At 33.7% G+C, this 27500-nt stretch overlaps 1 protein-coding gene across 1 annotated transcript in view; it reads right to left on the bottom strand.

Annotated features, from left to right (window-relative positions):
• The window catches only part of stk39 (serine threonine kinase 39), a 129478-nt gene that overhangs the window by 32593 nt on the left and 69385 nt on the right, over positions 1 to 27500 (bottom strand). The window contains exon 14 of the mRNA XM_002667521.8: positions 24372 to 24433. Within this exon, the coding sequence (XP_002667567.7) occupies positions 24372 to 24433 (62 nt within the window). The remainder of the gene's footprint in view (positions 1 to 24371; positions 24434 to 27500) is intronic.

The following is a 27500-nucleotide window of genomic DNA, read 5'->3' as shown; positions in this document are numbered from 1 at the left end:
TATCCCCCCTATGCCCTATTCATTTAGAACATTCCAACATTTAAACTCTGAATGATTAAAAAATGAAAAATAAAAAAAAACATTAAGGTCATCTCTCTTAGTTGTAATTTGCTTTCAAAGTGTTTTTATTTTTTTTCAAAGTACTTTTTTTATTTTTAGTTCAGTTTTAGCAATCTATCATCTTCATCTTTACAACTGCGCTTTCTTCGCAGTGCACTTTGAAAACATTTAAGCTATTTTGCCATGGCTCATAACGAAAGCTATAGGTGACCTATTATTTAAAAGCAGAACTTATGGTATGTATTTGAAGCTTGTGAAAACAAAAATATATAGCATAAGTTAATGCTTTTAATTTGTGGTAGGCTATTTATTAAGAAATGTATCTGTTTATGACATGGGCCTGCTGGTTAGAACATTTCCGCAGTGGTTTGAATGTCAAATTGTAAAAGTAGACTTTAAAAAATATATATAAATAAATATATATACAAAATACTACATAATAATAATAATAATAATAATAATTTTAAATATTTTAATTATTATTATTATTATTATTAAAGTAGGATTTTTTACATTTTCTAATAAATAATAAACATAAAATGTATTTTCTTAATAAATTGCCTCATTATTTATTGATTTATACGATTTAAATATGAGATTGTAATACGTGTTACACTGTAAAAACAAAATCGTGTTTTATGATGATTTTACAGTTTATTTCTGGCAGCTGGGGTGCTGAAAAAGAAATTTAAACAACGGCCGCTAAATTACAGAAATATACCGTAAAATTGCGGATATTAAATTACAGAAATTTAACAGAAATTTAAATTTAAGGAAATTGCTGTGATTTAATATCTATCATTTTACGCTATATTTCTGTAGTTTAACGGACAATATTTAACTTGTTTTTTCCTGCCTCCCAGCTGCCAGAAATAAACCGTAAAATTAAGTTTTTTTTTTTTTTTTATAATGTAGGTAAGTGATTTTATATGGAATTATCTCAATAATATTTATAAAGGAAACATATATAGGCCCTATATGTGTTGTTTACTTATATTTTAATTAATATGGAAAACGAGTGCATGTTTTTACTACATCTATTATTGGATTTTTTTTTAAAGCGTGTGCATGTAAAACAATTTAATTTGCACAAAAAAATGATGGAGTTCCTCTCTAAAGAAGTAGCTACTCCACCCTGTTTAGAGTGTTATTATGGACATTTTACATTTTAACTAATGTTTCAAACAATGGATGTGCAACAAAGTAACTACAGTTTTGGAAAGCACTCCTCACTGCATAGTTCTTTTTCCAAACGATGCATTGTATTATGATAGTTCTGAGTTATGTAGTTTGGGAAACACACCCCTGAAAGAGCTGGAGCTCATCGCTAAAGATGAATGCACAAAAATACCAGTGCAAAAAGCTGGTCAGCATTTATAACAAGCGTTTGATTGCTGTAATAGCCAATAAAGGCTTTTCTATTGATTATTGAGAAAGGTATGAATAATTTTGGACGAGCCACTTTTTGTGTAAATGTAAAAGCTAAGATTTGTTTTCACAATGATGCCATTGTACATTATCGTATTATCTTTTGGGAGAAGCCTGTGTCATTTCCAGTCAAAAAATAAAAAATTAAAAAAACCTTGCTGGTTGAATACAGTAAATGTAACAAAGTCAAAATTTGCCAGGGGTATAAATATATTCAGGCTTGACTATGTACAGTATTTTCCTGCAATCCTGACTGCAAAAGCTCTTAATAAATCAAACAAACTGCATATTTGAATACAATTTTCAAAACCATTATTGAATTAAAAGGAAAACGATTATATTTAGCTTAAAATGAATGCACTTTAGCACGATTAAAATTGCACTGTGACACTGTTTTTAGAGCAGATCAGTCATATTTTCAGATCAATTATCATTCCCATCATCAAAGCACAACAATGTGAAAAAAGAAGAGCGGTACTGATCAAATCAAGCATAAATTAATGGCAAAAGCTCAGTAAATATTAATGATAACACTTTATTGTGATGGTCCATTTGAGTATTAGTAGACTGTCTGCTTAATATCTGCTGACACTGCTCCTTCAACAGACATTTAACTGACTATAAGAAACTGCAAGTACATGTCAACTTACACTAACCCTAACCCAAACACCAACCTAACAGTCTACTTAATGAGAATTAGTTGGCGAGCAGACGCAATGTAACTTAACATCAACAAAAGGACCATCAAAATAAAGTGCGAGCATCTTATTGAAACAGGACCTAATATACACAGGTCATATTTTACTTCAAAATAAATGCTTTCCAGAGATTAACTAAACAGCCCACAACCAATATGGCCAATAACTAAATAACCAACCAGCATTAAAGGTGCAGTAGGTGATCTTCCACAATGCTAACAGCTTAGCATAAATCTCTGAATCACAGTCCCTCCCCTGCCATCTAGAGCCACGCCTCCTGAAACACGAGCACCGCAAAAGCGACTACTGCTTGTCCGGCGGCGTGCAAGCCAAACTGACATGCTATTTCAGAGCAAATAATTAGTTGCATGGTAAACAATATAGGGAGAGACTAGGCAGAATAGCGGTATTTATTTGTGTTTTATTGTTAAACTAATTAAAATCTACATTATCGACGCTGTAAAAAGGTCCCTTATGAAACTGAAAATAGTCTTATCAATCTTTCATCTAAAGATTTTAGTGGCTGAACAACACTTCTGTGAACTAACCCATTTGTAACAACAACATCTAACGTTACATCAGCTTTGCGTGAAGCTAAAACAGTTTAAAAACAAAACATTACCTGTCTAAGAGAAATCCTTCAGACATTGTCATCCTTTCTCCAGCATGCAAAGGTAACTCCAATATTGATTAAGGTTTTTAAAAAGTTTTGATTCAGCATATTTTTACAGATCACGTGCTCTCTCTTGTGAACGCGCGACGGTTGGCGCAAATGCCTACAAACGGCTGCGCAGTTGTTCAAATCTGCATTTGCTGACAGACAGATTGGGCTACTTATCGAAATTATGAGAGATGTCGGTCCGACTCTATTTAACTGGATGAACATTTTTTGTTTTATGCCTTACCCAAAATATAAAAATACATATAAACACATTTAGATCATTTACTGTAATCATTACCATTAGACTGTGAAGAGACTTTCAACCAGCACAACAAAAAAATGCTTCTGAAGACAATCACCTACTGCACCTTTAAGTCATGACTAATCTATTCCAGAGCCGGAGTGTCTACATAGAGAGGAATGAATGTGATAAATCAAATGCAAATCATTTAAAACACATTCTCCAATCCCTCTTCATTTTCCATTTGCAAAACTTCAGAAACCTATTGAATGCACCTTTAAGTACAATTAAGTTTAAGGACAATTACATTACAATGACTTTAAGAACCATTTACGCTTTTTTTCCCTTCTCTCTGCACTTTATTTCCTCCTAAGAGCAGCTAACTAATTAGACTATGACTTTAATTGAGGGAGTTCATTTAATTGGAAGTCCGTCTGTAATGAGGTTTTTACTCTGCTCCGTTGTGTCGACTCTGAATAATGGTATGTCAGCCTCACAAATCAAAAGGTTTCACGCTGAGTTTGCTAAAGATGACCCCTAAATTGCGATAACAGATCGTTTTAAAACGGCGCGAGTGTGCAATATGCAAATTGCACCATATTGTAAAACTTCTCCTGATGAACTGGACTAAATTACACGAGCATCAATCTCCACAGCATCTCTCTGCATTTCTACTTCACAGTTTGTAATGTGCATCTGTTTCAAATTCTGCCGTTCTGGAATCTGCAAGTGAAAATATTAAAATATGTAATAAAGCAATGTAAATATACACTCACCGGCCACTTTATTAGGTACACCTTACTAGTACCCAGTTGGACCCCCTTTAGCCTTCAGAACTGCCTTAATCCTTCGTGGCAAAGATTCAACAATGTACTGGAATTATTTCTTAGAGATTTTAGAGTATATTGGCATGACAGCATTACGCAGTTGTTTATTGGCTGCTGTTACGACTGAAGTTTATTTATTTATTTTTATTATTGCGGATTGTACTAATGTTTCTTTTGTCCCGCCTCCTTGCTGTTTTTCTGATGTCTTATAGGCTCCCACGCCGGCGTGATTCCCTGCTCTGATTGGCTGCTGGTCTACGAGGCCTGTATAAAAGGGAGCTTCCGGCAGGAATCGGAGAGCTCATTTCTGCTGCGTTCGGTGTTTGGAGTGGAGCTCCTGGGTTTCCCTCACCCCTTCGGCCGACGACCAACAATAATCAATTTTGTATTGATGACCATCCTATGCTTGAATATTTATTGAGAGTTTGAGCGTGTAGGGGTGACCTGCCTATTTATTTGATTACTTTTGACTTTGTTTATATTAAGGAGTCAGGTAAGATTCTTGTATGTTTCTTTAAATAGTAATAGGTAATTTAGTGGATTTATTTTATAGATTCTTTTGTTTGTTATTTTGGCCTGTGGTCACCCTGACGAAATGCTCGTTTATATAAACCCTATTTTTCTATAATAAATATCTTCATATATACTCTCAATTGAGTGTGTGTTTGGTTGTCGACCGAAGGGAATCTTTTGCTTTAAGTTTTGTTTAGTTTTGGGAAATCCACCACCCCAACACATTTGTTTGTTCTTCGTTTATTATGCCCTTTTCGTTTCCCCTAGACTTGGGGCGTAATAGCTGCACATCCATGATGCGAATCTCCTGTTCCACCACATTCCAAAGGAGCTCTATTGGATTGAGATCTAGTGTCTGTGGAGGCCATTTGAGTACAGTGAACTCATTGTCATGTTCAAGAAACCAGTCTGAGATGATTCGCTCTTAATAACATGGCACATTATCCTGCTGGAAATAGCCATCAGCAGATGGGTACACTGTGGTCATAAAGAGATGGACATGGTCAGCAACAATACTCAGGTAGGCTGTGGCATTAACACGATCCTCAAATGGTACTAATGAGGCCAAAGTGTGCCAAGAATATATGCCTCACACCATTACACAACCACAACCACCAGCCTGAACCATTGATGCAAGGCAGGATGGATCCATGCTTTCATGTTCTTGAAGCCAAACTCTGACCCTACCATCTGAATGTCGCAGCAGAAATCGAGACTCATCAGACCAGGCAACATTTCTCCAATCTTCTATTGTCCAATTTTGGTGAGCCTGTGTGAATTGTAGCCTCAGTTTCCTGTTCTTAGCTGACAGGAGTGGCACCCGGTGTGGTCTTCTGCTGCTTTAGCCCATTCGCCTCAAGGTTGGACCTGTTGTGCGTTCGACCATGTCTACATGCCTAAATGCATTAAAGTGCAGCAAAATGTTATTGGCTGATTAGAAATTTGAGTTGGACAGGTGTACCTAATAAAATGGCCAGTGAGTGTATAACAATATAAATTGTCACAAACTGACGACAATGAAATATTTTCACGCAGGTTTTCCCAAAATGTTTGACATTTTTTTCTCATTGTTTGTTTGCTATTTGTTACTCGAGAATTTTAACAGTCAAAGCTGGTATGTTTAATCACTTCATCACAAGCCATTCAAGAAATGCATAACTTTATTTAGTAAGAACTCATAAAAAGTAACAGGAAAACTTTATGTTTTAAAATATTTATGCTTCTAATGGTGCGTTCACACCAGACGTGAATGAAGCATGTTAAGTCAATGCAAAGAAATAGACATCCTGCAGTGCGTTTCGCACAAATGAAGCGGCGCAATCTGCAAAACTGCTTATTACATGGCCCTATAATCTAAACCCAACCCTCAACTGAAACCTGCGTCAAATTTTGAATGTCAAAATATCCCAATTAGTGTGATTTTAAAGTGTTTTGAATTACAAGAACATCATACATGTCTTCATAAAAACTGCTTAATTTTTAACCCCTTCGTCCAAAACCCAACCCTCAACGAAAACCTGTGGCAAATTTTAAATGTCAAAAGAACACATTAAATGTGATTTTGAAGTGTTTTGAATAACAAGGACATCAGACATGTCTTCATAAACCACCATAATAGAGTACATCTAAGTTAAACCTACATCATCATACAAAACTGTCCTTATAAGCCACCAAAACCAGTACACACACACACACACACAGTCTATCTCACCAAATACAGTAAAAACTGCTTATTATATTGCCCTATGCTCTAAACCTAACCCTGCATCAAATTTTAAAAGTCGAAAGACTCCATTAAGTGTTTAGATTTACAAGGACATCAGGAATGTCCTCATAAACCACTATTATAGACTACAGATAGGTTATACCTATATCATTATACAAAAAATTGTCCTTATAAACCACCATTACCAGTACCCACACAGTCTGTTGCACTAAATTCAGTAAAAACTGCTTATTATATGCCCCTACCCCTAAATCCAACCCTCAACTGAAAACTAGACCCCATTAAGTATGAGCATTTTGCATAATAGGAACATCAGGCAAGACCTCATAAACCACTGTAATAAAGTTTAGCTAGGTTACACCCAAATCATTATACAAAAAACTGTCCTTATAAACCACCAAAACCAGTACACACATATAATCTATCCCAAAATCCATCACTGTGAAACTCAGCTCAATGTAATCCAGTCTCAGAGCAAGCGTCAAATCGAACACAGACTAACTGCTTCTGGAGCTTCTTTACCCACTAGTGGCGCATAAAGAGCTTTGACCGAAACTCCTAGGAGGTCGTGAAGCAGGGACAAAATCCGTATCATATTCCAGCACAAAAGCTGTCAGAGATGATCGGCCATACGCCTCATTGTTGGGTAATGGGAGCTGACAGGACTCAGCTAAAAGCACTGAGCGTGATCTGAGAAAGAGCGACAGCAGAAATGCCTTCACAGCCAGCAAGCCGGATAATAACACCACCACTAGTTGATTAAACGCGTGTGAAGACACACATATGAGCTTCAGTGTTCCCCCGGCGCCATTATCTCAGATTACCCACAGTCAATTGCAGACCCTTATTCGAACAGGAAAATAAAAGAAAGCAAAAACACGTCCGCTGGGAGGGAGTGGACATTAGCTTTAGTAAGTTACATCTGAGCAGTAAAGCAGAAGACAGACTGCTTGTGTAGAAAAATACCTGGGAGAAATATGTCAGCTCTCAGTATGGGAGTTGCAGATGATACTAAAAAAGCAATCATCTAGTAATAATTTGTAGAAAATTACTATTTGAAAAAGACAATTAGGGAAGAAATGCCTGAACAATACAGAGATAGTGAATGTAGGGTTGATGGTTAGAACGATAAAACAAATAAACGAACAATCGGATGAAAGTACAAGGAATAGAAAAACAAACAACAGAATGCCCCAGAACAAATAAGGGCAGGATGAACAAAAAAATATGAAAAAATAAATGAACAAGCGACAGACGGACGGACGGACGGACGGACATACAGACAGACAGATAGAGATGATAGATAGATAGATAGATAGATAGATAGATAGATAGATAGATAGATAGATAGATAGATAGATAGATAGATAGATAGATAGATAGATAGATAGATAGATAGATAGATAGATAGATAGATAGATAGATAGATAGATAGATAGATAGATAGATAGATGATATGAACGAACGAACGAACGAACGAACGAACGAAAAAAACAAATGAACTGACAAATGAACAAAAAAGATACATAGTAAAAAAACAAATGAAAGAATAATAGAGAAAACCATACTAACAGACAGAACAACAAACGACTGAATAAAAAACAAACAAACAAATGGTAGACAAAACAAGTGACAATTAAATGAATAAGAGAATTAAAGTAACAAAGGAAATACACCGACAGTGACAACAAACAAACGAATGAACATACAAATGTACGAACAACTGATCAAATGAACGAATGTACAAACAAATGTATGAACAAACAAACAAATGTACAAACAAACAAACAAATGTACAAACAAACAAATGTAAGAACAAATCAACGCACACATAAATCTACGTACATTAACCAAACAAACAAACGTGTAAACAAACAAACAAATGTCCAAACAAGAAAACAAATGATCAAACAAACAAATGTACGAACGCAAACATGCATGGATGTACGAACAAATAAAAAATTAACAAACAATTGTTCAAACGAACAAAGAAATGTAAGAACTAACAAATGTACAAACGAATGAATGTTTAAACAAACAAATGAATGCATGAATGGACGCGCACACAAATGTACGAACAAATGAATTAACAAACAAATGAACAAATGAGCAAACAATGTATAAATAGATAGATCGTTCGTACATTAGTGTGTGTATATATTTGTACATTCGTTGGACGGATGGATGGATGGATGGATGGATGGATGGATGGATGGATGGATGGATGGATGGGTGGATGGAATGATGAATGCATGGATGCAAGGATGGAAGGATGGATGGATGGATGGAAGGATAGATGGATGGATGGAATAATAAATACAAGGGTGGATAAAATTATGGATGGATGGATGGATGGATGGATGGATGGATGGATGGATGGATGGATGGATGGATGGATCGATGGATGGGTGGGTAGATGGGTGGATGGAATGATGAATGGATGGATGCATGGATGGATTAATGGATCGAAGGGTAGATTAAATTATGGATGGATGGATGGATGGATGGATTAATGGATCGAAGGGTGGATAAAATTATGGATGGATGGATGGATGGATGGATAGATAGATGGATAGATGGATGGATGGATGGATGGATAGATGGATAGATGGATGAATTGATGGATGGATGAATTGATGGATGGATGGATGGATGGATGGATGGATAGATGGATGAATTGATGGATGGATGAATTGATGGATGGATGGACAGACAGACAGACAGACAGACAGACAGACAGACAGACGGCAAATGGATCTACAGTATGAGGTAAACTAACTCTCCAACATCAACCCTTTTTATAAAGCATTTGATCTACAACCCTTAAACAAGCACTGACCTCCATGTATTGATTCAAAATCTAAAGATTACTTCAGCATCTCTTCAGTTCCAGACACTCAGCATCATTAAAAGCAGAGCTCTGTTTTTCAGGGTAAAAGCATGAGTCGGGCAGCAGAGCCAGGAGTACTGCTGGATTCACAGCATTCATTTACATGTCAAGGTTAGAATAATTACACCTCCTCTGAGCTCTCGCTACACTTGGCCTGTTCCTCCAGAGCAGGGCTTTGTGCACTGGATAGGGGTCTAGGGAACATATGGAAGAGTGTTTTGTGCTCTATAATGAAGTGTTGGGAGGAGCCAGCAGACACTGTTATCACATCAGGCCAGACCCGATTACACACACGGGAGACGAGAAGAGAGGGAAAAAAAAAAACTTCCTCAAACAAACTCGCTGGCATTATCTCATATGAGAAACTCTTTTATGTGAATAATATATGGACATGGGTTCAAAAGCAAATCGAGAACACAACATTGCTTGCTCTAATTCCTATATTGTGCCTGCATTTTGCTTGTGTAATTTACAGAATAACAAAATTTAGGTTAACACTTTACAATAAGGTTGTATTGGTTAATGCATTCACTAATATGAGCAAACAATGAACAATACATTTATTACAGTATTTGTTCACGCAAGTTACTGAAAACACAGTCGTTTACACTCACAGTGCATCAAAGGGCCTAAGAACCAAAGAAACACTCTTGCTCTATTTTTGGATGTAAGGCTGAACAATATGAACATTCATATAAACAGATGAATATATGAATGAACATATGAATGCACACACACAGATATGCATGAATGTACGAACAAACAAGTGTAAGATCAAACAAATGTACTAATGAACGTACGAACAAAGGTACGAACAAACAAAGATACAAATGAACAAATGTATAAAGGAATGTACAAATGAATGCACGCACATGAATGCAAACGAACGAACGTATAAACAAACAAATGTAAGAACGAAGAAAAAAATGCACAAACTAACAACCAATTATCCAAACAAAAATGTATGCGTGAACAAATTAACGTACGAACGAATTTACAAACAAAAGCATGCACACGAATGCAAACGAACAAATGTATGAACAAACAAATTTAAGAACGAACAAACAAATGCATGATAGAAGAAACAAAATGTACCGGCAAAAAAACAAATGGAAAAAAAACAAACAAATAAATGTACGAGCAAAGAAACAATTATACTAGCGAAGAAACATGTACGAGCGAAGAAACAAATGTTTGAGCAAAGAAACAAATATAGGAGCGAAGAAACATGTACAAGCGAAGAAACAAATGTTTGAGCAAAGAAACAAATATACGAGCTTGGAAACATGTATGAGCGAAGAAACAAATGTATGAGCAAGAAACAAATATACAAGCAAAGAAACATGTACAAGCGAAGAAACAAATGTATAATAAAATATATATAAATGCAAGAATAAAAATATACGACCGAAGAAACTTGTACGAGCGAAAAAAAATGAGCAAAGAAACAAATATACGAGCGAAGAAACAAATGTACGAGCAAAGAAACAAATATAGGAGCGAAGAAACATGTACAAGCGAAGAAACAAATGTATGAGCAAAGAAACAAATATACAAGCGCAGAAACATGTATGAGCGAAGAAACAAATGTACGAGCAAAGAAACAAATGTATGAGCAAAGAAACAAATATACACGTGAAGAAACATGTACAAGCAAAGAAACAAATGTATAAGCAAGAAACAAATATACGACCGAAGAAACTTGTACGAGCGAAGGAAAAAAATTAGCAAAGAAACAAATATACGAGCGAAGAAACAAATGTACGAGCAAAGAAACAAATATACGAGCAAAGAAACAAATATACGAGCAAAGAAACATGTACGAGCGAAGAAACAAATGTATGAGCAAAGAAAAAAATATACAAGCGCAGAAACATGAATGAGCGAAGAAACAAATGTATGAGCAAAGAAACAAATATACAATCGAAGAAACATGTAGAAGCGAAGAAACAAATGTATAAGCAAGAAACAAATATACGACCGAAGAAACTTGTACGAGCGAAGAAAAAAAATGATCAAAGAAACAAATATACGAGCGAAGAAACAAATGTACGAGCAAGGAAACAAATATACGAGCGAAGAAACATGTACGAGCGAAGAAACAAATGTATTAGCAAAGAAACAAATATACAAGCGCAGAAACATGTATGAGCGAAGAAACAAATGTTTGAGCAAAGAAACAAATATAGGAGCGAAGAAACATGTACAAGCGAAGAAACAAATGTTTGAGCAAAGAAACAAATATACGAGCTTGGAAACATGTATGAGCGAAGAAACAAATGTATGAGCAAGAAACAAATATACAAGCAAAGAAACATGTACAAGCGAAGAAACAAATGTATAATAAAATATATATAAATGCAAGAATAAAAATATACGACCGAAGAAACTTGTACGAGCGAAAAAAAAATGAGCAAAGAAACAAATATACGAGCGAAGAAACAAATGTACGAGCAAAGAAACAAATATACGAGCGAAGAAACATGTACAAGCGAAGAAACAAATGTATGAGCAAAGAAACAAATATACAAGCGCAGAAACATGTATGAGCGAAGAAACAAATGTACGAGCAAAGAAACAAATGTATGAGCAAAGAAACAAATATACACGTGAAGAAACATGTACAAGCGAAGAAACAAATGTATAAGCAAGAAACAAATATACGACCGAAGAAACTTGTACGAGCGAAGGAAAAAAAATTAGCAAAGAAACAAATATACGAGCGAAGAAACAAATGTACGAGCAAAGAAACAAATATACGAGCAAAGAAACAAATATACGAGCAAAGAAACATGTACGAGCGAAGAAACAAATGTATGAGCAAAGAAAAAAATATACAAGCGCAGAAACATGAATGAGCGAAGAAACAAATGTACGAGCAAAGAAACAAATATACAATCGAAGAAACATGTAGAAGCGAAGAAACAAATGTATAAGCAAGAAACAAATATACGACCGAAGAAACTTGTACGAGCGAAGAAAAAAAATGATCAAAGAAACAAATATACGAGCGAAGAAACAAATGTACGAGCAAGGAAACAAATATACGAGCGAAGAAACATGTACGAGCGAAGAAACAAATGTATTAGCAAAGAAACAAATATACAAGCGCAGAAACATGTATGAGCGAAGAAACAAATGTACGAGCAAAGAAAAAAATATACAAGCGCAGAAACATGAATGAGCGAAGAAACAAATGTACGAGCAAAGAAACAAATATACAATCGAAGAAACATGTACAAGCGAAGAAACAAATGTATAAGCAAGAAACAAATATACGACCGAAGAAACTTGTACGAGCGAAGAAAAAAAATGATCAAAGAAACAAATATACGAGCGAAGAAACAAATGTACGAGCAAGGAAACAAATATACGAGCGAAGAAACATGTACGAGCGAAGAAACAAATGTATTAGCAAAGAAACAAATATACAAGCGCAGAAACATGTATGAGCGAAGAAACAAATGTTTGAGCAAAGAAACAAATATAGGAGCGAAGAAACATGTACAAGCGAAGAAACAAATGTTTGAGCAAAGAAACAAATATACGAGCTTGGAAACATGTATGAGCGAAGAAACAAATGTATGAGCAAGAAACAAATATACAAGCAAAGAAACATGTACAAGCGAAGAAACAAATGTATAATAAAATATATATAAATGCAAGAATAAAAATATACGACCGAAGAAACTTGTACGAGCGAAAAAAAAATGAGCAAAGAAACAAATATACGAGCGAAGAAACAAATGTACGAGCAAAGAAACAAATATACGAGCGAAGAAACATGTACAAGCGAAGAAACAAATGTATGAGCAAAGAAACAAATATACAAGCAAAGAAACATGTACAAGCGAAGAAACAAATGTACGAGCAAAGAAACAAATGTATGAGCAAAGAAACAAATATACACGTGAAGAAACATGTACAAGCAAAGAAACAAATGTATAAGCAAGAAACAAATATACGACCGAAGAAACTTGTACGAGCGAAGAAAAAAAATGATCAAAGAAACAAATATACGAGCGAAGAAACAAATGTACGAGCAAGGAAACAAATATACGAGCGAAGAAACATGTACGAGCGAAGAAACAAATGTATTAGCAAAGAAACAAATATACAAGCGCAGAAACATGTATGAGCGAAGAAACAAATGTTTGAGCAAAGAAACAAATATAGGAGCGAAGAAACATGTACAAGCGAAGAAACAAATGTTTGAGCAAAGAAACAAATATACGAGCTTGGAAACATGTATGAGCGAAGAAACAAATGTATGAGCAAGAAACAAATATACAAGCAAAGAAACATGTACAAGCGAAGAAACAAATGTATAATAAAATATATATAAATGCAAGAATAAAAATATACGACCGAAGAAACTTGTACGAGCGAAAAAAAAATGAGCAAAGAAACAAATATACGAGCGAAGAAACAAATGTACGAGCAAAGAAACAAATATACGAGCGAAGAAACATGTACAAGCGAAGAAACAAATGTATGAGCAAAGAAACAAATATACAAGCGCAGAAACATGTATGAGCGAAGAAACAAATGTACGAGCAAAGAAACAAATGTATGAGCAAAGAAACAAATATACACGTGAAGAAACATGTACAAGCGAAGAAACAAATGTATAAGCAAGAAACAAATATACGACCGAAGAAACTTGTACGAGCGAAGGAAAAAAATTAGCAAAGAAACAAATATACGAGCGAAGAAACAAATGTACGAGCAAAGAAACAAATATACGAGCAAAGAAACAAATATACGAGCAAAGAAACATGTACGAGCGAAGAAACAAATGTATGAGCAAAGAAACAAATATACAAGCGCAGAAACATGAATGAGCGAAGAAACAAATGTACGAGCAAAGAAACAAATATACAATCGAAGAAACATGTAGAAGCGAAGAAACAAATGTATAAGCAAGAAACAAATATACGACCGAAGAAACTTGTACGAGCGAAGAAAAAAAATGATCAAAGAAACAAATATACGAGCGAAGAAACAAATGTACGAGCAAGGAAACAAATATACGAGCGAAGAAACATGTACGAGCGAAGAAACAAATGTATTAGCAAAGAAACAAATATACAAGCGCAGAAACATGTATGAGCGAAGAAACAAATGTACGAGCAAAGAAAAAAATATACAAGCGCAGAAACATGAATGAGCGAAGAAACAAATGTACGAGCAAAGAAACAAATATACAATCGAAGAAACATGTACAAGCGAAGAAACAAATGTATAAGCAAGAAACAAATATACGACCGAAGAAACTTGTACGAGCGAAGAAAAAAAATGATCAAAGAAACAAATATACGAGCGAAGAAACAAATGTACGAGCAAGGAAACAAATATACGAGCGAAGAAACATGTACGAGCGAAGAAACAAATGTATTAGCAAAGAAACAAATATACAAGCGCAGAAACATGTATGAGCGAAGAAACAAATGTTTGAGCAAAGAAACAAATATAGGAGCGAAGAAACATGTACAAGCGAAGAAACAAATGTTTGAGCAAAGAAACAAATATACGAGCTTGGAAACATGTATGAGCGAAGAAACAAATGTATGAGCAAGAAACAAATATACAAGCAAAGAAACATGTACAAGCGAAGAAACAAATGTATAATAAAATATATATAAATGCAAGAATAAAAATATACGACCGAAGAAACTTGTACGAGCGAAAAAAAAATGAGCAAAGAAACAAATATACGAGCGAAGAAACAAATGTACGAGCAAAGAAACAAATATACGAGCGAAGAAACATGTACAAGCGAAGAAACAAATGTATGAGCAAAGAAACAAATATACAAGCGCAGAAACATGTATGAGCGAAGAAACAAATGTACGAGCAAAGAAACAAATGTATGAGCAAAGAAACAAATATACACGTGAAGAAACATGTACAAGCAAAGAAACAAATGTATAAGCAAGAAACAAATATACGACCGAAGAAACTTGTACGAGCGAAGAAAAAAAATGATCAAAGAAACAAATATACGAGCGAAGAAACAAATGTACGAGCAAGGAAACAAATATACGAGCGAAGAAACATGTACGAGCGAAGAAACAAATGTATTAGCAAAGAAACAAATATACAAGCGCAGAAACATGTATGAGCGAAGAAACAAATGTACGAGCAAAGAAAAAAATATACAAGCGCAGAAACATGAATGAGCGAAGAAACAAATGTACGAGCAAAGAAACAAATATACAATCGAAGAAACATGTACAAGCGAAGAAACAAATGTATAAGCAAGAAACAAATATACGACCGAAGAAACTTGTACGAGCGAAGAAAAAAAATGATCAAAGAAACAAATATACGAGCGAAGAAACAAATGTACGAGCAAGGAAACAAATATACGAGCGAAGAAACATGTACGAGCGAAGAAACAAATGTATTAGCAAAGAAACAAATATACAAGCGCAGAAACATGTATGAGCGAAGAAACAAATGTTTGAGCAAAGAAACAAATATAGGAGCGAAGAAACATGTACAAGCGAAGAAACAAATGTTTGAGCAAAGAAACAAATATACGAGCTTGGAAACATGTATGAGCGAAGAAACAAATGTATGAGCAAGAAACAAATATACAAGCAAAGAAACATGTACAAGCGAAGAAACAAATGTATAATAAAATATATATAAATGCAAGAATAAAAATATACGACCGAAGAAACTTGTACGAGCGAAAAAAAAATGAGCAAAGAAACAAATATACGAGCGAAGAAACAAATGTACGAGCAAAGAAACAAATATACGAGCGAAGAAACATGTACAAGCGAAGAAACAAATGTATGAGCAAAGAAACAAATATACAAGCGCAGAAACATGTATGAGCGAAGAAACAAATGTACGAGCAAAGAAACAAATGTATGAGCAAAGAAACAAATATACACGTGAAGAAACATGTACAAGCGAAGAAACAAATGTATAAGCAAGAAACAAATATACGACCGAAGAAACTTGTACGAGCGAAGGAAAAAAATTAGCAAAGAAACAAATATACGAGCGAAGAAACAAATGTACGAGCAAAGAAACAAATATACGAGCAAAGAAACAAATATACGAGCAAAGAAACATGTACGAGCGAAGAAACAAATGTATGAGCAAAGAAAAAAATATACAAGCGCAGAAACATGAATGAGCGAAGAAACAAATGTACGAGCAAAGAAACAAATATACAATCGAAGAAACATGTAGAAGCGAAGAAACAAATGTATAAGCAAGAAACAAATATACGACCGAAGAAACTTGTACGAGCGAAGAAAAAAAATGATCAAAGAAACAAATATACGAGCGAAGAAACAAATGTACGAGCAAGGAAACAAATATACGAGCGAAGAAACATGTACGAGCGAAGAAACAAATGTATTAGCAAAGAAACAAATATACAAGCGCAGAAACATGTATGAGCGAAGAAACAAATGTACGAGCAAAGAAAAAAATATACAAGCGCAGAAACATGAATGAGCGAAGAAACAAATGTACGAGCAAAGAAACAAATATACAATCGAAGAAACATGTACAAGCGAAGAAACAAATGTATAAGCAAGAAACAAATATACGACCGAAGAAACTTGTACGAGCGAAGAAAAAAAATGATCAAAGAAACAAATATACGAGCGAAGAAACAAATGTACGAGCAAGGAAACAAATATACGAGCAAAGAAACATGTACGAGCGAAGAAACAAATGTATTAGCAAAGAAACAAATATACAAGCGCAGAAACATGTATGAGCGAAGAAACAAATGTACGAGCAAAGAAACAAATGTACGAGCAAGGAAACAAATATATGAGCGAAGAAAGAAATTCGAGCAAAGAAACAAATATATATGCGAAGAAATAAATGTAAGAGCAAAGAAACAAATATACGAGCGAAGAAACATGTACAAGCGAACAAATGTATGCACTAACAAATGTACAAACAAACAAAAGTACGAACGAACAAACAAATGCATAAACAAATAAATGTACGAACGAACAAATGTACGACTGAACAAACAAACAAATGAATGTACAAACGGACACACGCACAAATGTACGACAAACAAATTTATGAACAAATGCTCAAACAATAGATACATAGACGATAGACAGACACACAGGCAGTGTTTAAACCCCTTATAAAATATATTTGTGTATAATAGGTCCCCTTTAAATAATATTAATGTTTACAGAAACGTAAGTTAGTGTAAGGGTTTGCCTTAATTTCTGTATAAACTACTCTCCCAAAAACAAAACACACCGGTTTCAGAAGGACTTAATGCACTGCAGTCGAGCTCATCCCATCATCACTATCTACCTTCTAGTGAATATTTGCTCATATCACTCTGATCTGTTACTGAAAAGAAAGGTAGAGGATCTAAATTCAGCGCAATCTCTCGAAATCCGCCCTCTTCCAGGAGGATCTCTCTCGCCCTTCTCCTCCAGACTCTCCAACACATCACTTATTATCTAATCAGACACTGACATTTTTCTGTCTGCCAGCTGAATCCCAATAAACCCCAGCACGCTTCTTGATGGGACCTGGAGATTTCATACAGCGTTTCAATTTCACACAGAAATCTATCAAGAGTATGAGGAAACCGTCGTGATGACTTTCCTCACTAAACAAGCCAGCATTGTGATCGACCGGCCGGCGTTTGGACGACTGTAATTCACTGCTTTCATGCTTCACCTTAATCTGTGGATTTAGATGATATCAAGCGCAAACATTTTCCACTGCACTGACGCTCTACATTCATTCGATTATTATTCAAGGCAAGTGTTTTCACAAACCCTGGCTTTACAGAAGGCTTTGTTTCTGTGTTCACATCCACTAAAACTGTACACTTTTACTTAATTATGTATATTTGTGTATTATGTTTATGTTGTCCATGAAGTAAAAAAAAATAATAATAATCCTAATTGTATTACTATTAATAGTATTAACTATTTTTCTGACAAATAAAAATTAAATTTAAAAAATCTATATATAGAATATTGATATTAATAAAATATAAAAAATGGAAGTTTTGGAAATATATTCAAAATAATAACAATAATTATTATTATTATTTTATATTTTTATATTCTATTATTTTAAACTATTATTTTAGTAAACAAATATTAAATAAATTAAATTAAAACAAATATTTGCGATATAAATAATAATAAAATATAAAAAATAAATACATTTATATATATATATATATATATATATATATATATATATATATATATATATATATATATATATATATATTAATACGAAAAGAATATTAAAAGAAAGACAAAATGGTTTGTTTTAGAAAATCATTTTAAACTATATGATTTATTATTATTATTATTAAACAAATTTTAAGTTGAAATAATTGACTATATATATATATATATATATATATATATATATATATATATATATATATATATATATATATATATATATATATCAATTAAACAATAAAGCCAAAACATTAAGTTGTAGAAATATTTTTGTTATATTACTATTATTATCAATTATTATTATCAGTTATAATTATTAATACTATTATTATTATTATTATCAATATCATCAATTATAATCAGTTTCCTATTATTTTAAACTATTATTTTGATAAAAACAAAATAAAGCTGAAATAAATGTAAAATAAAATATTCATAATATACATAAAACACAAAATAAAATAAAAAAATTATTACTTCTAAAATTAAAAACATTAAAACAGAATAATAATATTAATATTAATAATAATAATTTAAAACTTTAAAATTTAAAAAGAAAACATTTAAATTTAAAAAATGGATAACACAACAGACAACAAATACCAATGGGAAAAAAAACTGCAAGTGTAGACATTCAGTTCTAGTTTTAGCACTGCATTTATCATTTTATGTATAAATATATATAAATATATATTTACCTTTGGTAAATCTTCAAAAATATAATCACAAGAGGAAGCTTACTGTACAAGCGGATTTACCATGAGCCTAGAACATCGCGTTCATTGATTCGCTTAAATGTATCTGCATCAAGAACTATTTGCAGAGTTAATTAAAGTCATTTGAAATCATTTAGTAAACACACACACACACACACACACACACACATGCCCGTTCTCCAGATCCGCTGTGATGAGCCGAACACCTGCTGTCTGTCTGACCTCACTGTGTGAATGGACGAGAGACATCTGTTTCTCTCTCTATCGCTGTCTCTCAGCTAAAAATGGTGATTTGGTAATCATGTCAATTTAAAAAAACATTTAAAATTTTTTAAATTAAGTACAATGTATGGAATATAATTGCATTTTTAAAATTATGAATGAATGAATGAATGAAATGAAGAAATGAATGAATTAATTAATAAAATGAATGAATGAATTAATAAAATGAATGAAAATAAATAAATAAATACATTATTCAATTAAATAAACAAATAAAATTAATTAATTATTTACACAATTAACTAATTAGTTACATAAATAAATTAAATAAAACAAATACAATTAATTTATTAATCAATTAATAAAATAAAATTAATAAAAATTAATATATAATAAAATTAATGAATAAATGAATGAATAAACGAATGAATGAATGAATTAATAAACACATTAATTAATATATTGAATAAATAAATTGAATGAATGAATGGATAAATGAATGAATAAATAAATGCATAAATAAATGAATGAATAAACGAATGAATGAATGAATGAATGAATGAATGAATGAATGAATGAATGCATAAATAAATGAAAAATAAACAAATGAATGAATAAATGAATACATACGTTAATTAATATATTAAATTAATAAATTGAATGAGTGAATGAATGAATAAATGGATACATGAATGAATGGATGGATAAATGAATGAATAAGTGAATGCATAAATAAATGAATAAATAATGAATGAATGAATGAATAAGTTAATAAAATGAACTAATACATGGATGAATAAATGAACCAATAAAAATTAATAAATAAATGAATAAATGGATGAACGAAAGAATGAATAAATGAATGAATGAATTAAAAATAATGAATAAATAAATAAATAGAATGAATAGAATGACTGAATGAATGAATAAATGAATGAATGAATAAATAAATAAATAAAATGAATGAATGCATGAATGAATGAATTATTAAATAAAATGCATTAATAATTTAACAAATGAATGAACAAATGAATGGATAAATAAATAAAAAAAATAAATGAATGTATGTATGAATAACTACAGTATGTATGGGGCTAATAATTCTGTCTTCAACTATATATATATATATATATATATATATATATATATATATATATATATATATATATATATATATATATATATATATTTATAACATTTTATAAATAATGCAGATTATGCAGAATCATGTAAATAAATTCAAAATGCTTAACCATTTGTTATGGTGTGAAGGTGTTCATACATTTCACTGCTAATATAAATACAGTATAATGTAGTTTGAGTCACTTAAGTTGTGCTTCAGATAGGGGTAAACAAATATGCATCTTTATTCTATTGTTGTAGTGTATTTGGGGCAGTTTCTTTTCACTTTTTCTCCATCTGCCTCTCTCTCTCATCAAGGTTTAAACTCGACCTGATTAGCATCCATTTTTGGCATCAAATCAATGTTGTTTATAAGTTTCGATGCTGAATATTGAAAAAGGCCCTTCATACGGTTCATCTCTCTGTCAGTCCAGACTGAGGCTGCTGAGGATAATTGGATGAAAGATTTCAACGTAATGATTAGTTTGACTTTGAAGCGCAGATGAACTGTGAACGTCTTCTTGCTTTTTGTGGGCTGAAAGTGTTGGGTTCAGTTGGATTTAAGTGGTATAATGTCATTTAAAACTGAACGCTTCACTAGTTCAATTAAATGCAGGTGTATTTGTACAGCACTTTTCACAATAATTATCGTTCTAAAGCAGCTTTACAGAAGCCAAAAGTTATTGCATTACAGTACAAATCAAAGAGAGTTAAGGAGTTAAGTGTATAGGGTGGACAGTATATAAATACACACTTCCTGACAAAAGTTTTGTCGTCAATCAAAGTTAAAAGAGCCACAAATAATAACTTGACTACTAGTTGATCATAGGCAGAAGGTAGATTTGTTCTGTTGAACTACATCCCAATCATCACAAATACTGCAGAAGACCTATTTGAACCCGCATGGACCCAATATTCTCACAGAAATCAGTCAAGTGTGGTAAGGGAAAAATCATGGTTTGGGGTTACATTATGTATGGGGGCATGCGAGAGCTCTGCAGAGGGGATGGCAGCATCAGCAGTCTGAGGTATCAAGACATTTGTGCTGCCCCTTACATTACAAACCACAGGAAAGGGTGAATTCTACAGCAGGATAGCGCTCCTTCTTATCCTTCAGCCTCCACATCAAAGTTCCTGAAAGCATAGAAGGTCAAGGTGCTCCAGGGTTGGCCAGCCCAGTCACCAGACTTAAACATTACTGAGTATGTCTGGGGTAAGATTGATGAGAAGGCATTGAAGATGAATCCAAAGAATCTTGATGAACGCTAAGTCCTGCAAGAAATCTTTCTTTGCCATTCCAGATGACACAATATTCACTCTTTCTCCACTGCACCAGTGCGACACGCTCGCATATTCCAGGCATTCCGTGTTGAAAACATCTTAACTTCTCAGAATTCCGCATCACAAGTCATGTGACAAGAACTGACTGATTCATATTTTGTATGGAATATAACCTCAGTAGACTTATCTCAGACAAACACAGAACACCCAGACACTGCAGTCCTTTTTAATTTTCTCCATGACTGAAACTTGTATCAGAGTGCAGCAATGTTTTGTCAGCTTGATATTCCCTGAGAAAAACAGGTTCCCTAGCAATATACATACAAGTAAATGTTTGGATTTCAAAAAGTTTTTAAAATATGTCATACGTACATGCAACATATTTTTCAAAATTTATTAAAAAAATGGTATAAACATGAATAGAGCCTATATTTATAATACCGAAGCTAAATTTCCTGGTTTTGATGATTAGGCTACTATGTCAATACTTTACAATTAATTACAGCCATTAATTACAGTGTCATTTTTAATAAACTTTTAAAAGCACATTCTAATTTAATGGAGTAGTTTTTTGTTTTGTTTAGTTTTTTTCTGCAGGCGCAGTTAATATTCAAACTAAATATGTTGTTTAAAGTGGCTGACATTAACACACATACTTAAAGGGAATTGGAATTAATATGCCTCGTTTTTTAACTGTGCAGCGTTGTGGATGCTTCATTTGGCCTACTACGCTACTGTATGGTCAGTATGGTGGTACTGGGAGAGGCTGTTTTTTTCTGAGGTGGTACTTGGTGAAAAAAGTTAACGAACCACTGTTATATACTGGACATTATTTCTGTTAAGTGACAAGACTTTTGTCTAAGCAAATTCAGACCTTACTGTCCTAATAAAGAATTCAAAATCAAGACATGATCATATTTTATTTCGGTAAAATAAGCGTAATCTAGAGGCCTTTGCCTTTCATATAAGCCACTTCTGATACCAAATGATCAACTAGAAGTGATCAATAATGATCATGCCTCAATAATGATCCTGTCTGGTGACTGCGCAGGCCAATCCTGGAGCACCTTGACCTTCCTTGTTGCTCTTATAACTGAGATCGGCGACAAGACTTTTGTCAGGTAGTGTAGTCCTGACTGGACATAGCACTTGTTGTGATGTGACCATTGTGGATGTGTGTAGTGTGTTCTCAATGCAGAAATATCCTGCAGCCCCTATTTTAAGAAATGTGATGTAGGATGTTAAATTAATACTTGTACTTAAACTAGCAAAAAGACATTTGCGTCACACAAGACACCGAATTGGCACTGCACAGTGTGTATGTGGAGTTTTCCTGGCCATAGCCGTGATGTACAAGCAGAAAATGGTCTGTGTTTTTCTTCATGGGCTCAAATGCAAAATACAGGCAGTGTGATGCAAACAGGAGGTCAGGGTTAAAGAAGCTCATCCCACACTAACCAGAGGCCATTGAGAAAGTACATTAATAACGCACACTCCAACACGAGGAGAGATGAGTGAAAGAGATCGTTTAAACACACACACATAGATGCAAAAAAAATAAATAAATAAATAAACAAAAAAACACACACACACACACACACACACGAAGAAAAACAAACAAACACACACACACACACACACACACACACACACACACGAAGACAAATAAACAAACAAACAAACAAACATACACACACACAATAAACAAACATGCAAACAAACAAAAACAGACACACAAAAACTAACAACCAAACACACACACACAAAAACAGACAAATAAACAAACACACACACACACACACACACACACACAAATAAACAGAAACACAAACAAACAGAAACACACACACACACTCTCTCTCTCTCTCACACACACACACATACACACACACACACACACGAAGACAAATAAACAAACAAACAAACAAACAAACAAACAAACAAACATACATACACACAATAAACAAACATGCAAACAAACAAAAACAGACACACAAAAACTAACAACCAAACACACACACACAAAAACAGACAAATAAACAAACACACACACACACACACACACACACACGTCACATACATACACACATACATATATAAAACGAACACGCACACACAAACACACAAGCACACACATACAAAAACACACACAGACATGCACGCACATAAGCAAAGAAACACACAGGCACACAAACAAAAACACATACAAACACACAAACACACAAACAAAAACACATACAAACACACAAAAACACGCACACACACACACACACACACACACACACACACACACACACACACACACACACACACACACGTCACATACAAACACACACATACATACATACATAAAACAAACGCACAAACACGCACACACTCACACAAAGACGCAAGCATGCGCGCACACACACACACACACAAACAAAAACACATGCACAAACAAACACACACAAACAAATGCACAAACACACAAAAACACAGACAAACATACACAAACACTTATAAACACACACACACACACACACACACACACACACACACACACACACACACACACAGACAAACACACACAAACAAACACACAAACAAACAAACACACATACATAAAAACATACAACACACAAACGAATAGAGAAGCACACACAAACACACACAAGCAAACATGCACACACACACAAACATGTCTCACATACCCCCTGAACTAATAAACCACTGAGACTACAGATTTCCAGATATCAGCGGGCTGGAGAAGAGTGATAGTGGCTCACCTTAACCTCAGCACCATGTTCACAGCTCCATGGGCGCTCGAGGGTTTCTCCAATGGCTGAACCTGCACAGGAAAACAAAGCATGATGGGACATTACTCGCCAGCGCTCAAGTGTTCGGGATGTTGAGGTCAAAAGATCTTTAAAGCACACGCGCTGGAGCTTTACACACAGGTCTAGAGGAGGTCAGGGTTACGCTGGAGATCTGAAGCAGGAAATAACACTAGTCAACATGCATTAGGACTGATTCTTACCAGGTCTAGAAGATATTATTATACCACCCCAATTTTATCCTCCTTACACTGGCTGCCTGTTAAGTTTCGTTTTGAATTTAATATATTGCTTCTTACTTATAAAGCTTTAAATAATCCAGCTCCTGTTTATCTAACCAACCTTCTGTCTCGCTACAATCCAACTCGCTCTTTAAGATCTCAAAACTTAGGGCTTCTGGTAGTACCTAGAATAGCAAAGTCGAGTAAAGGAGGTCAAGCCTTCTCATTTATGGCTCCCAAACTCTGGAATAGCCTTCCTGATAACATCCAAGGCTCAGACACACTCTCCCAATTCAAACCTAGATTAAAGACCTATCTGTTTAGTAAAGCATACACTCAGTGCATCACTTAGCGGTATGATACATGAATGTGCTCCACACTGGTGTCTGCATCTCGTTTATATACACTATGAACAGCAGCTACGCTAATTATTCTCTTTATTCTCTATTTTCACCTGGGGATACTCATCCTGAGACCCTCAAACTACGCACTGCCACTGATTTGATCCAAGACCAGCGACGAGATGATCCCAAGGTTTCCATATCCTGGACCAGGCCGTATTCTGAGTAGCTGCTCTGGTGGTCATGGAGGAGTGGAGAGCATGAGACTGATTCCTGTGATGCTCTGGGGACAGACAAGTCTTCGCTGAGGTCCAGCTTCCAGCATCCGGTGCCTAGACTGCAGCTCTGCACAAGAAGTTTGGCCAGTGGAGAAATGGTCGTGCCCAACTGAGCCTGATTTCTCTCGAGGTTTTTTAACTTATCACTTTCGCCAACTGGTGAAATCTTTCCTCGCCACTGTCGCCACTGGCTTGCATGGTTCGGGATCTGTAGAGCTCTGCATCGATGGATTTGCTCTTCAGTGTTTGGACTCTCGGTCGTGACTATTAAACCACACCAGACTGAGCTAAACTGAGCTGAACTTAATCTCTGAAAACTGAACCACTCTCTTTTAATTTACTATGATCTTCTATGTAAAGCTGCTTTGACACAATCTACACTCTAAAATCGCTATACAAACAAAGGTGAATTTAATTGAATTGAACTAAAGAAAGACTAAAAGTGAATTCTCAAATTATTTTAATATATGTATATTGTAATATCGTATCATTGAGAATGGATATTTATATTTGACATTTGGACAGCCTAACACTCTCAAAAATATGTTAATGACAATAAAACCATTACAATTACTAACTAAAAAATAGTTTGGCATAAAAAAAAAAAAAATTGCAACAATAACATTTTTGAAAATGTATTAAATAAAAATGTAAGCAATATTTTACGTTTAAGTACTAAAACAAAAAAAAAAGTAATTATTGAATGAAGCTAATAATAATATATCAACACACACACACACACACACACACACACACACACACACACACACACACACACACACACACACACATGTTTGTTTTTGTGAAAAGTGGGGACATTACATAGGTTTCCATTCATTTTATACTGTCCAAACCGTATATTATATTGCCCTCACCCCACCCCACCCCTAAACCCAACCATCACAGGAGACTGTGTGCAGCTTTACTCTCTGATTAAACTCATTCTGTAGGATTTATACGCATTTTGAGAAATGAGGACGTCACCAATGTCCTCATATTTCACCTCCTTTTTGTAATACCTGTGTCATACCCATGTCATTATACAGATTTGTGTCCTGATATGTCACAAAAACACGTACACACACACACACACACACACACACACACACACACACACACACACATATATATATATATACACAAGTTTGGTCTAGTTCTCAAATCCGATTGGCTAATACCAGTGCGATATTCTGCAATCCGCTTGTTAAGTGTGACGTCACGTGAAGCGGCTTCCGGGTCCAATCGCTCTATCAAACTGTATCGGGAAACTCATCAAATGGTAACAATAAACATTTACAAAGCGCTGAAATACTTTTGAATTTCAAATTCACGATCGCAATATATATATATATATATATATATATATATATATATATATATATATCCATGCCTAATATCCAATTATATTACAATTTTGCTATTTGTGATGCAACGAGTCCAGAGACTGTTGTGTACAGCATGACTTTATATAAAATTCACTTTAAAGCGTGATAGGACTAAATCGTGGCCATAAATCAATATTTTCTCTATTCAATTGAGAAGCGGCATGGACCCGGAAACAGCATTCCAAACATCACGGATTGGAGGCTAATAATATATATATATATATATATATATATATATATATATATATATATATATATATATATATATATATATATATATATATATATATATATATATATTTATATATTTATATATATATATATATATATATATATATATATATATATATATATATATATTTATATATATATATATATATATATATATATATTATATATATATATAAATATATATATATATATATATATTATATATATATATATATATATATATATATATATATATATATATATATATATATATATATATATATATATATATATATATATATATATATATATATATATATATATATTGTTTCTCTTGATTTTTGCTATTTTTAAAAATGTTATTTAATAGTTTTCTATAACTTAAGTTTGGGCAACTAATTCTTGAACCATTATTGTAAGATATTTTGTCAGATTAGTTCCAGATTTGGCTTCAGTAGTGACTAATTTAAAGTATATGCACAAATATATTATTGTAAAGCTTCCTTTAGAAAATATTAATTTTAATGAGAGATTTATGAGTGGCGAACTCGTACACACACACACACACACACACACACACACACACACACACACACACACAGTTGAAGTCAGAATTATTAGCTCGCCTTTATATATATTTTCCCCA

The sequence above is a fragment of the Danio rerio genome, chromosome 9 (assembly GCF_049306965.1).
Source record: "Danio rerio strain Tuebingen ecotype United States chromosome 9, GRCz12tu, whole genome shotgun sequence".
NCBI classification, from domain to species: domain Eukaryota; kingdom Metazoa; phylum Chordata; class Actinopteri; order Cypriniformes; family Danionidae; genus Danio; species Danio rerio.
This window is presented reverse-complemented; position numbering and strand designations above follow the sequence as displayed.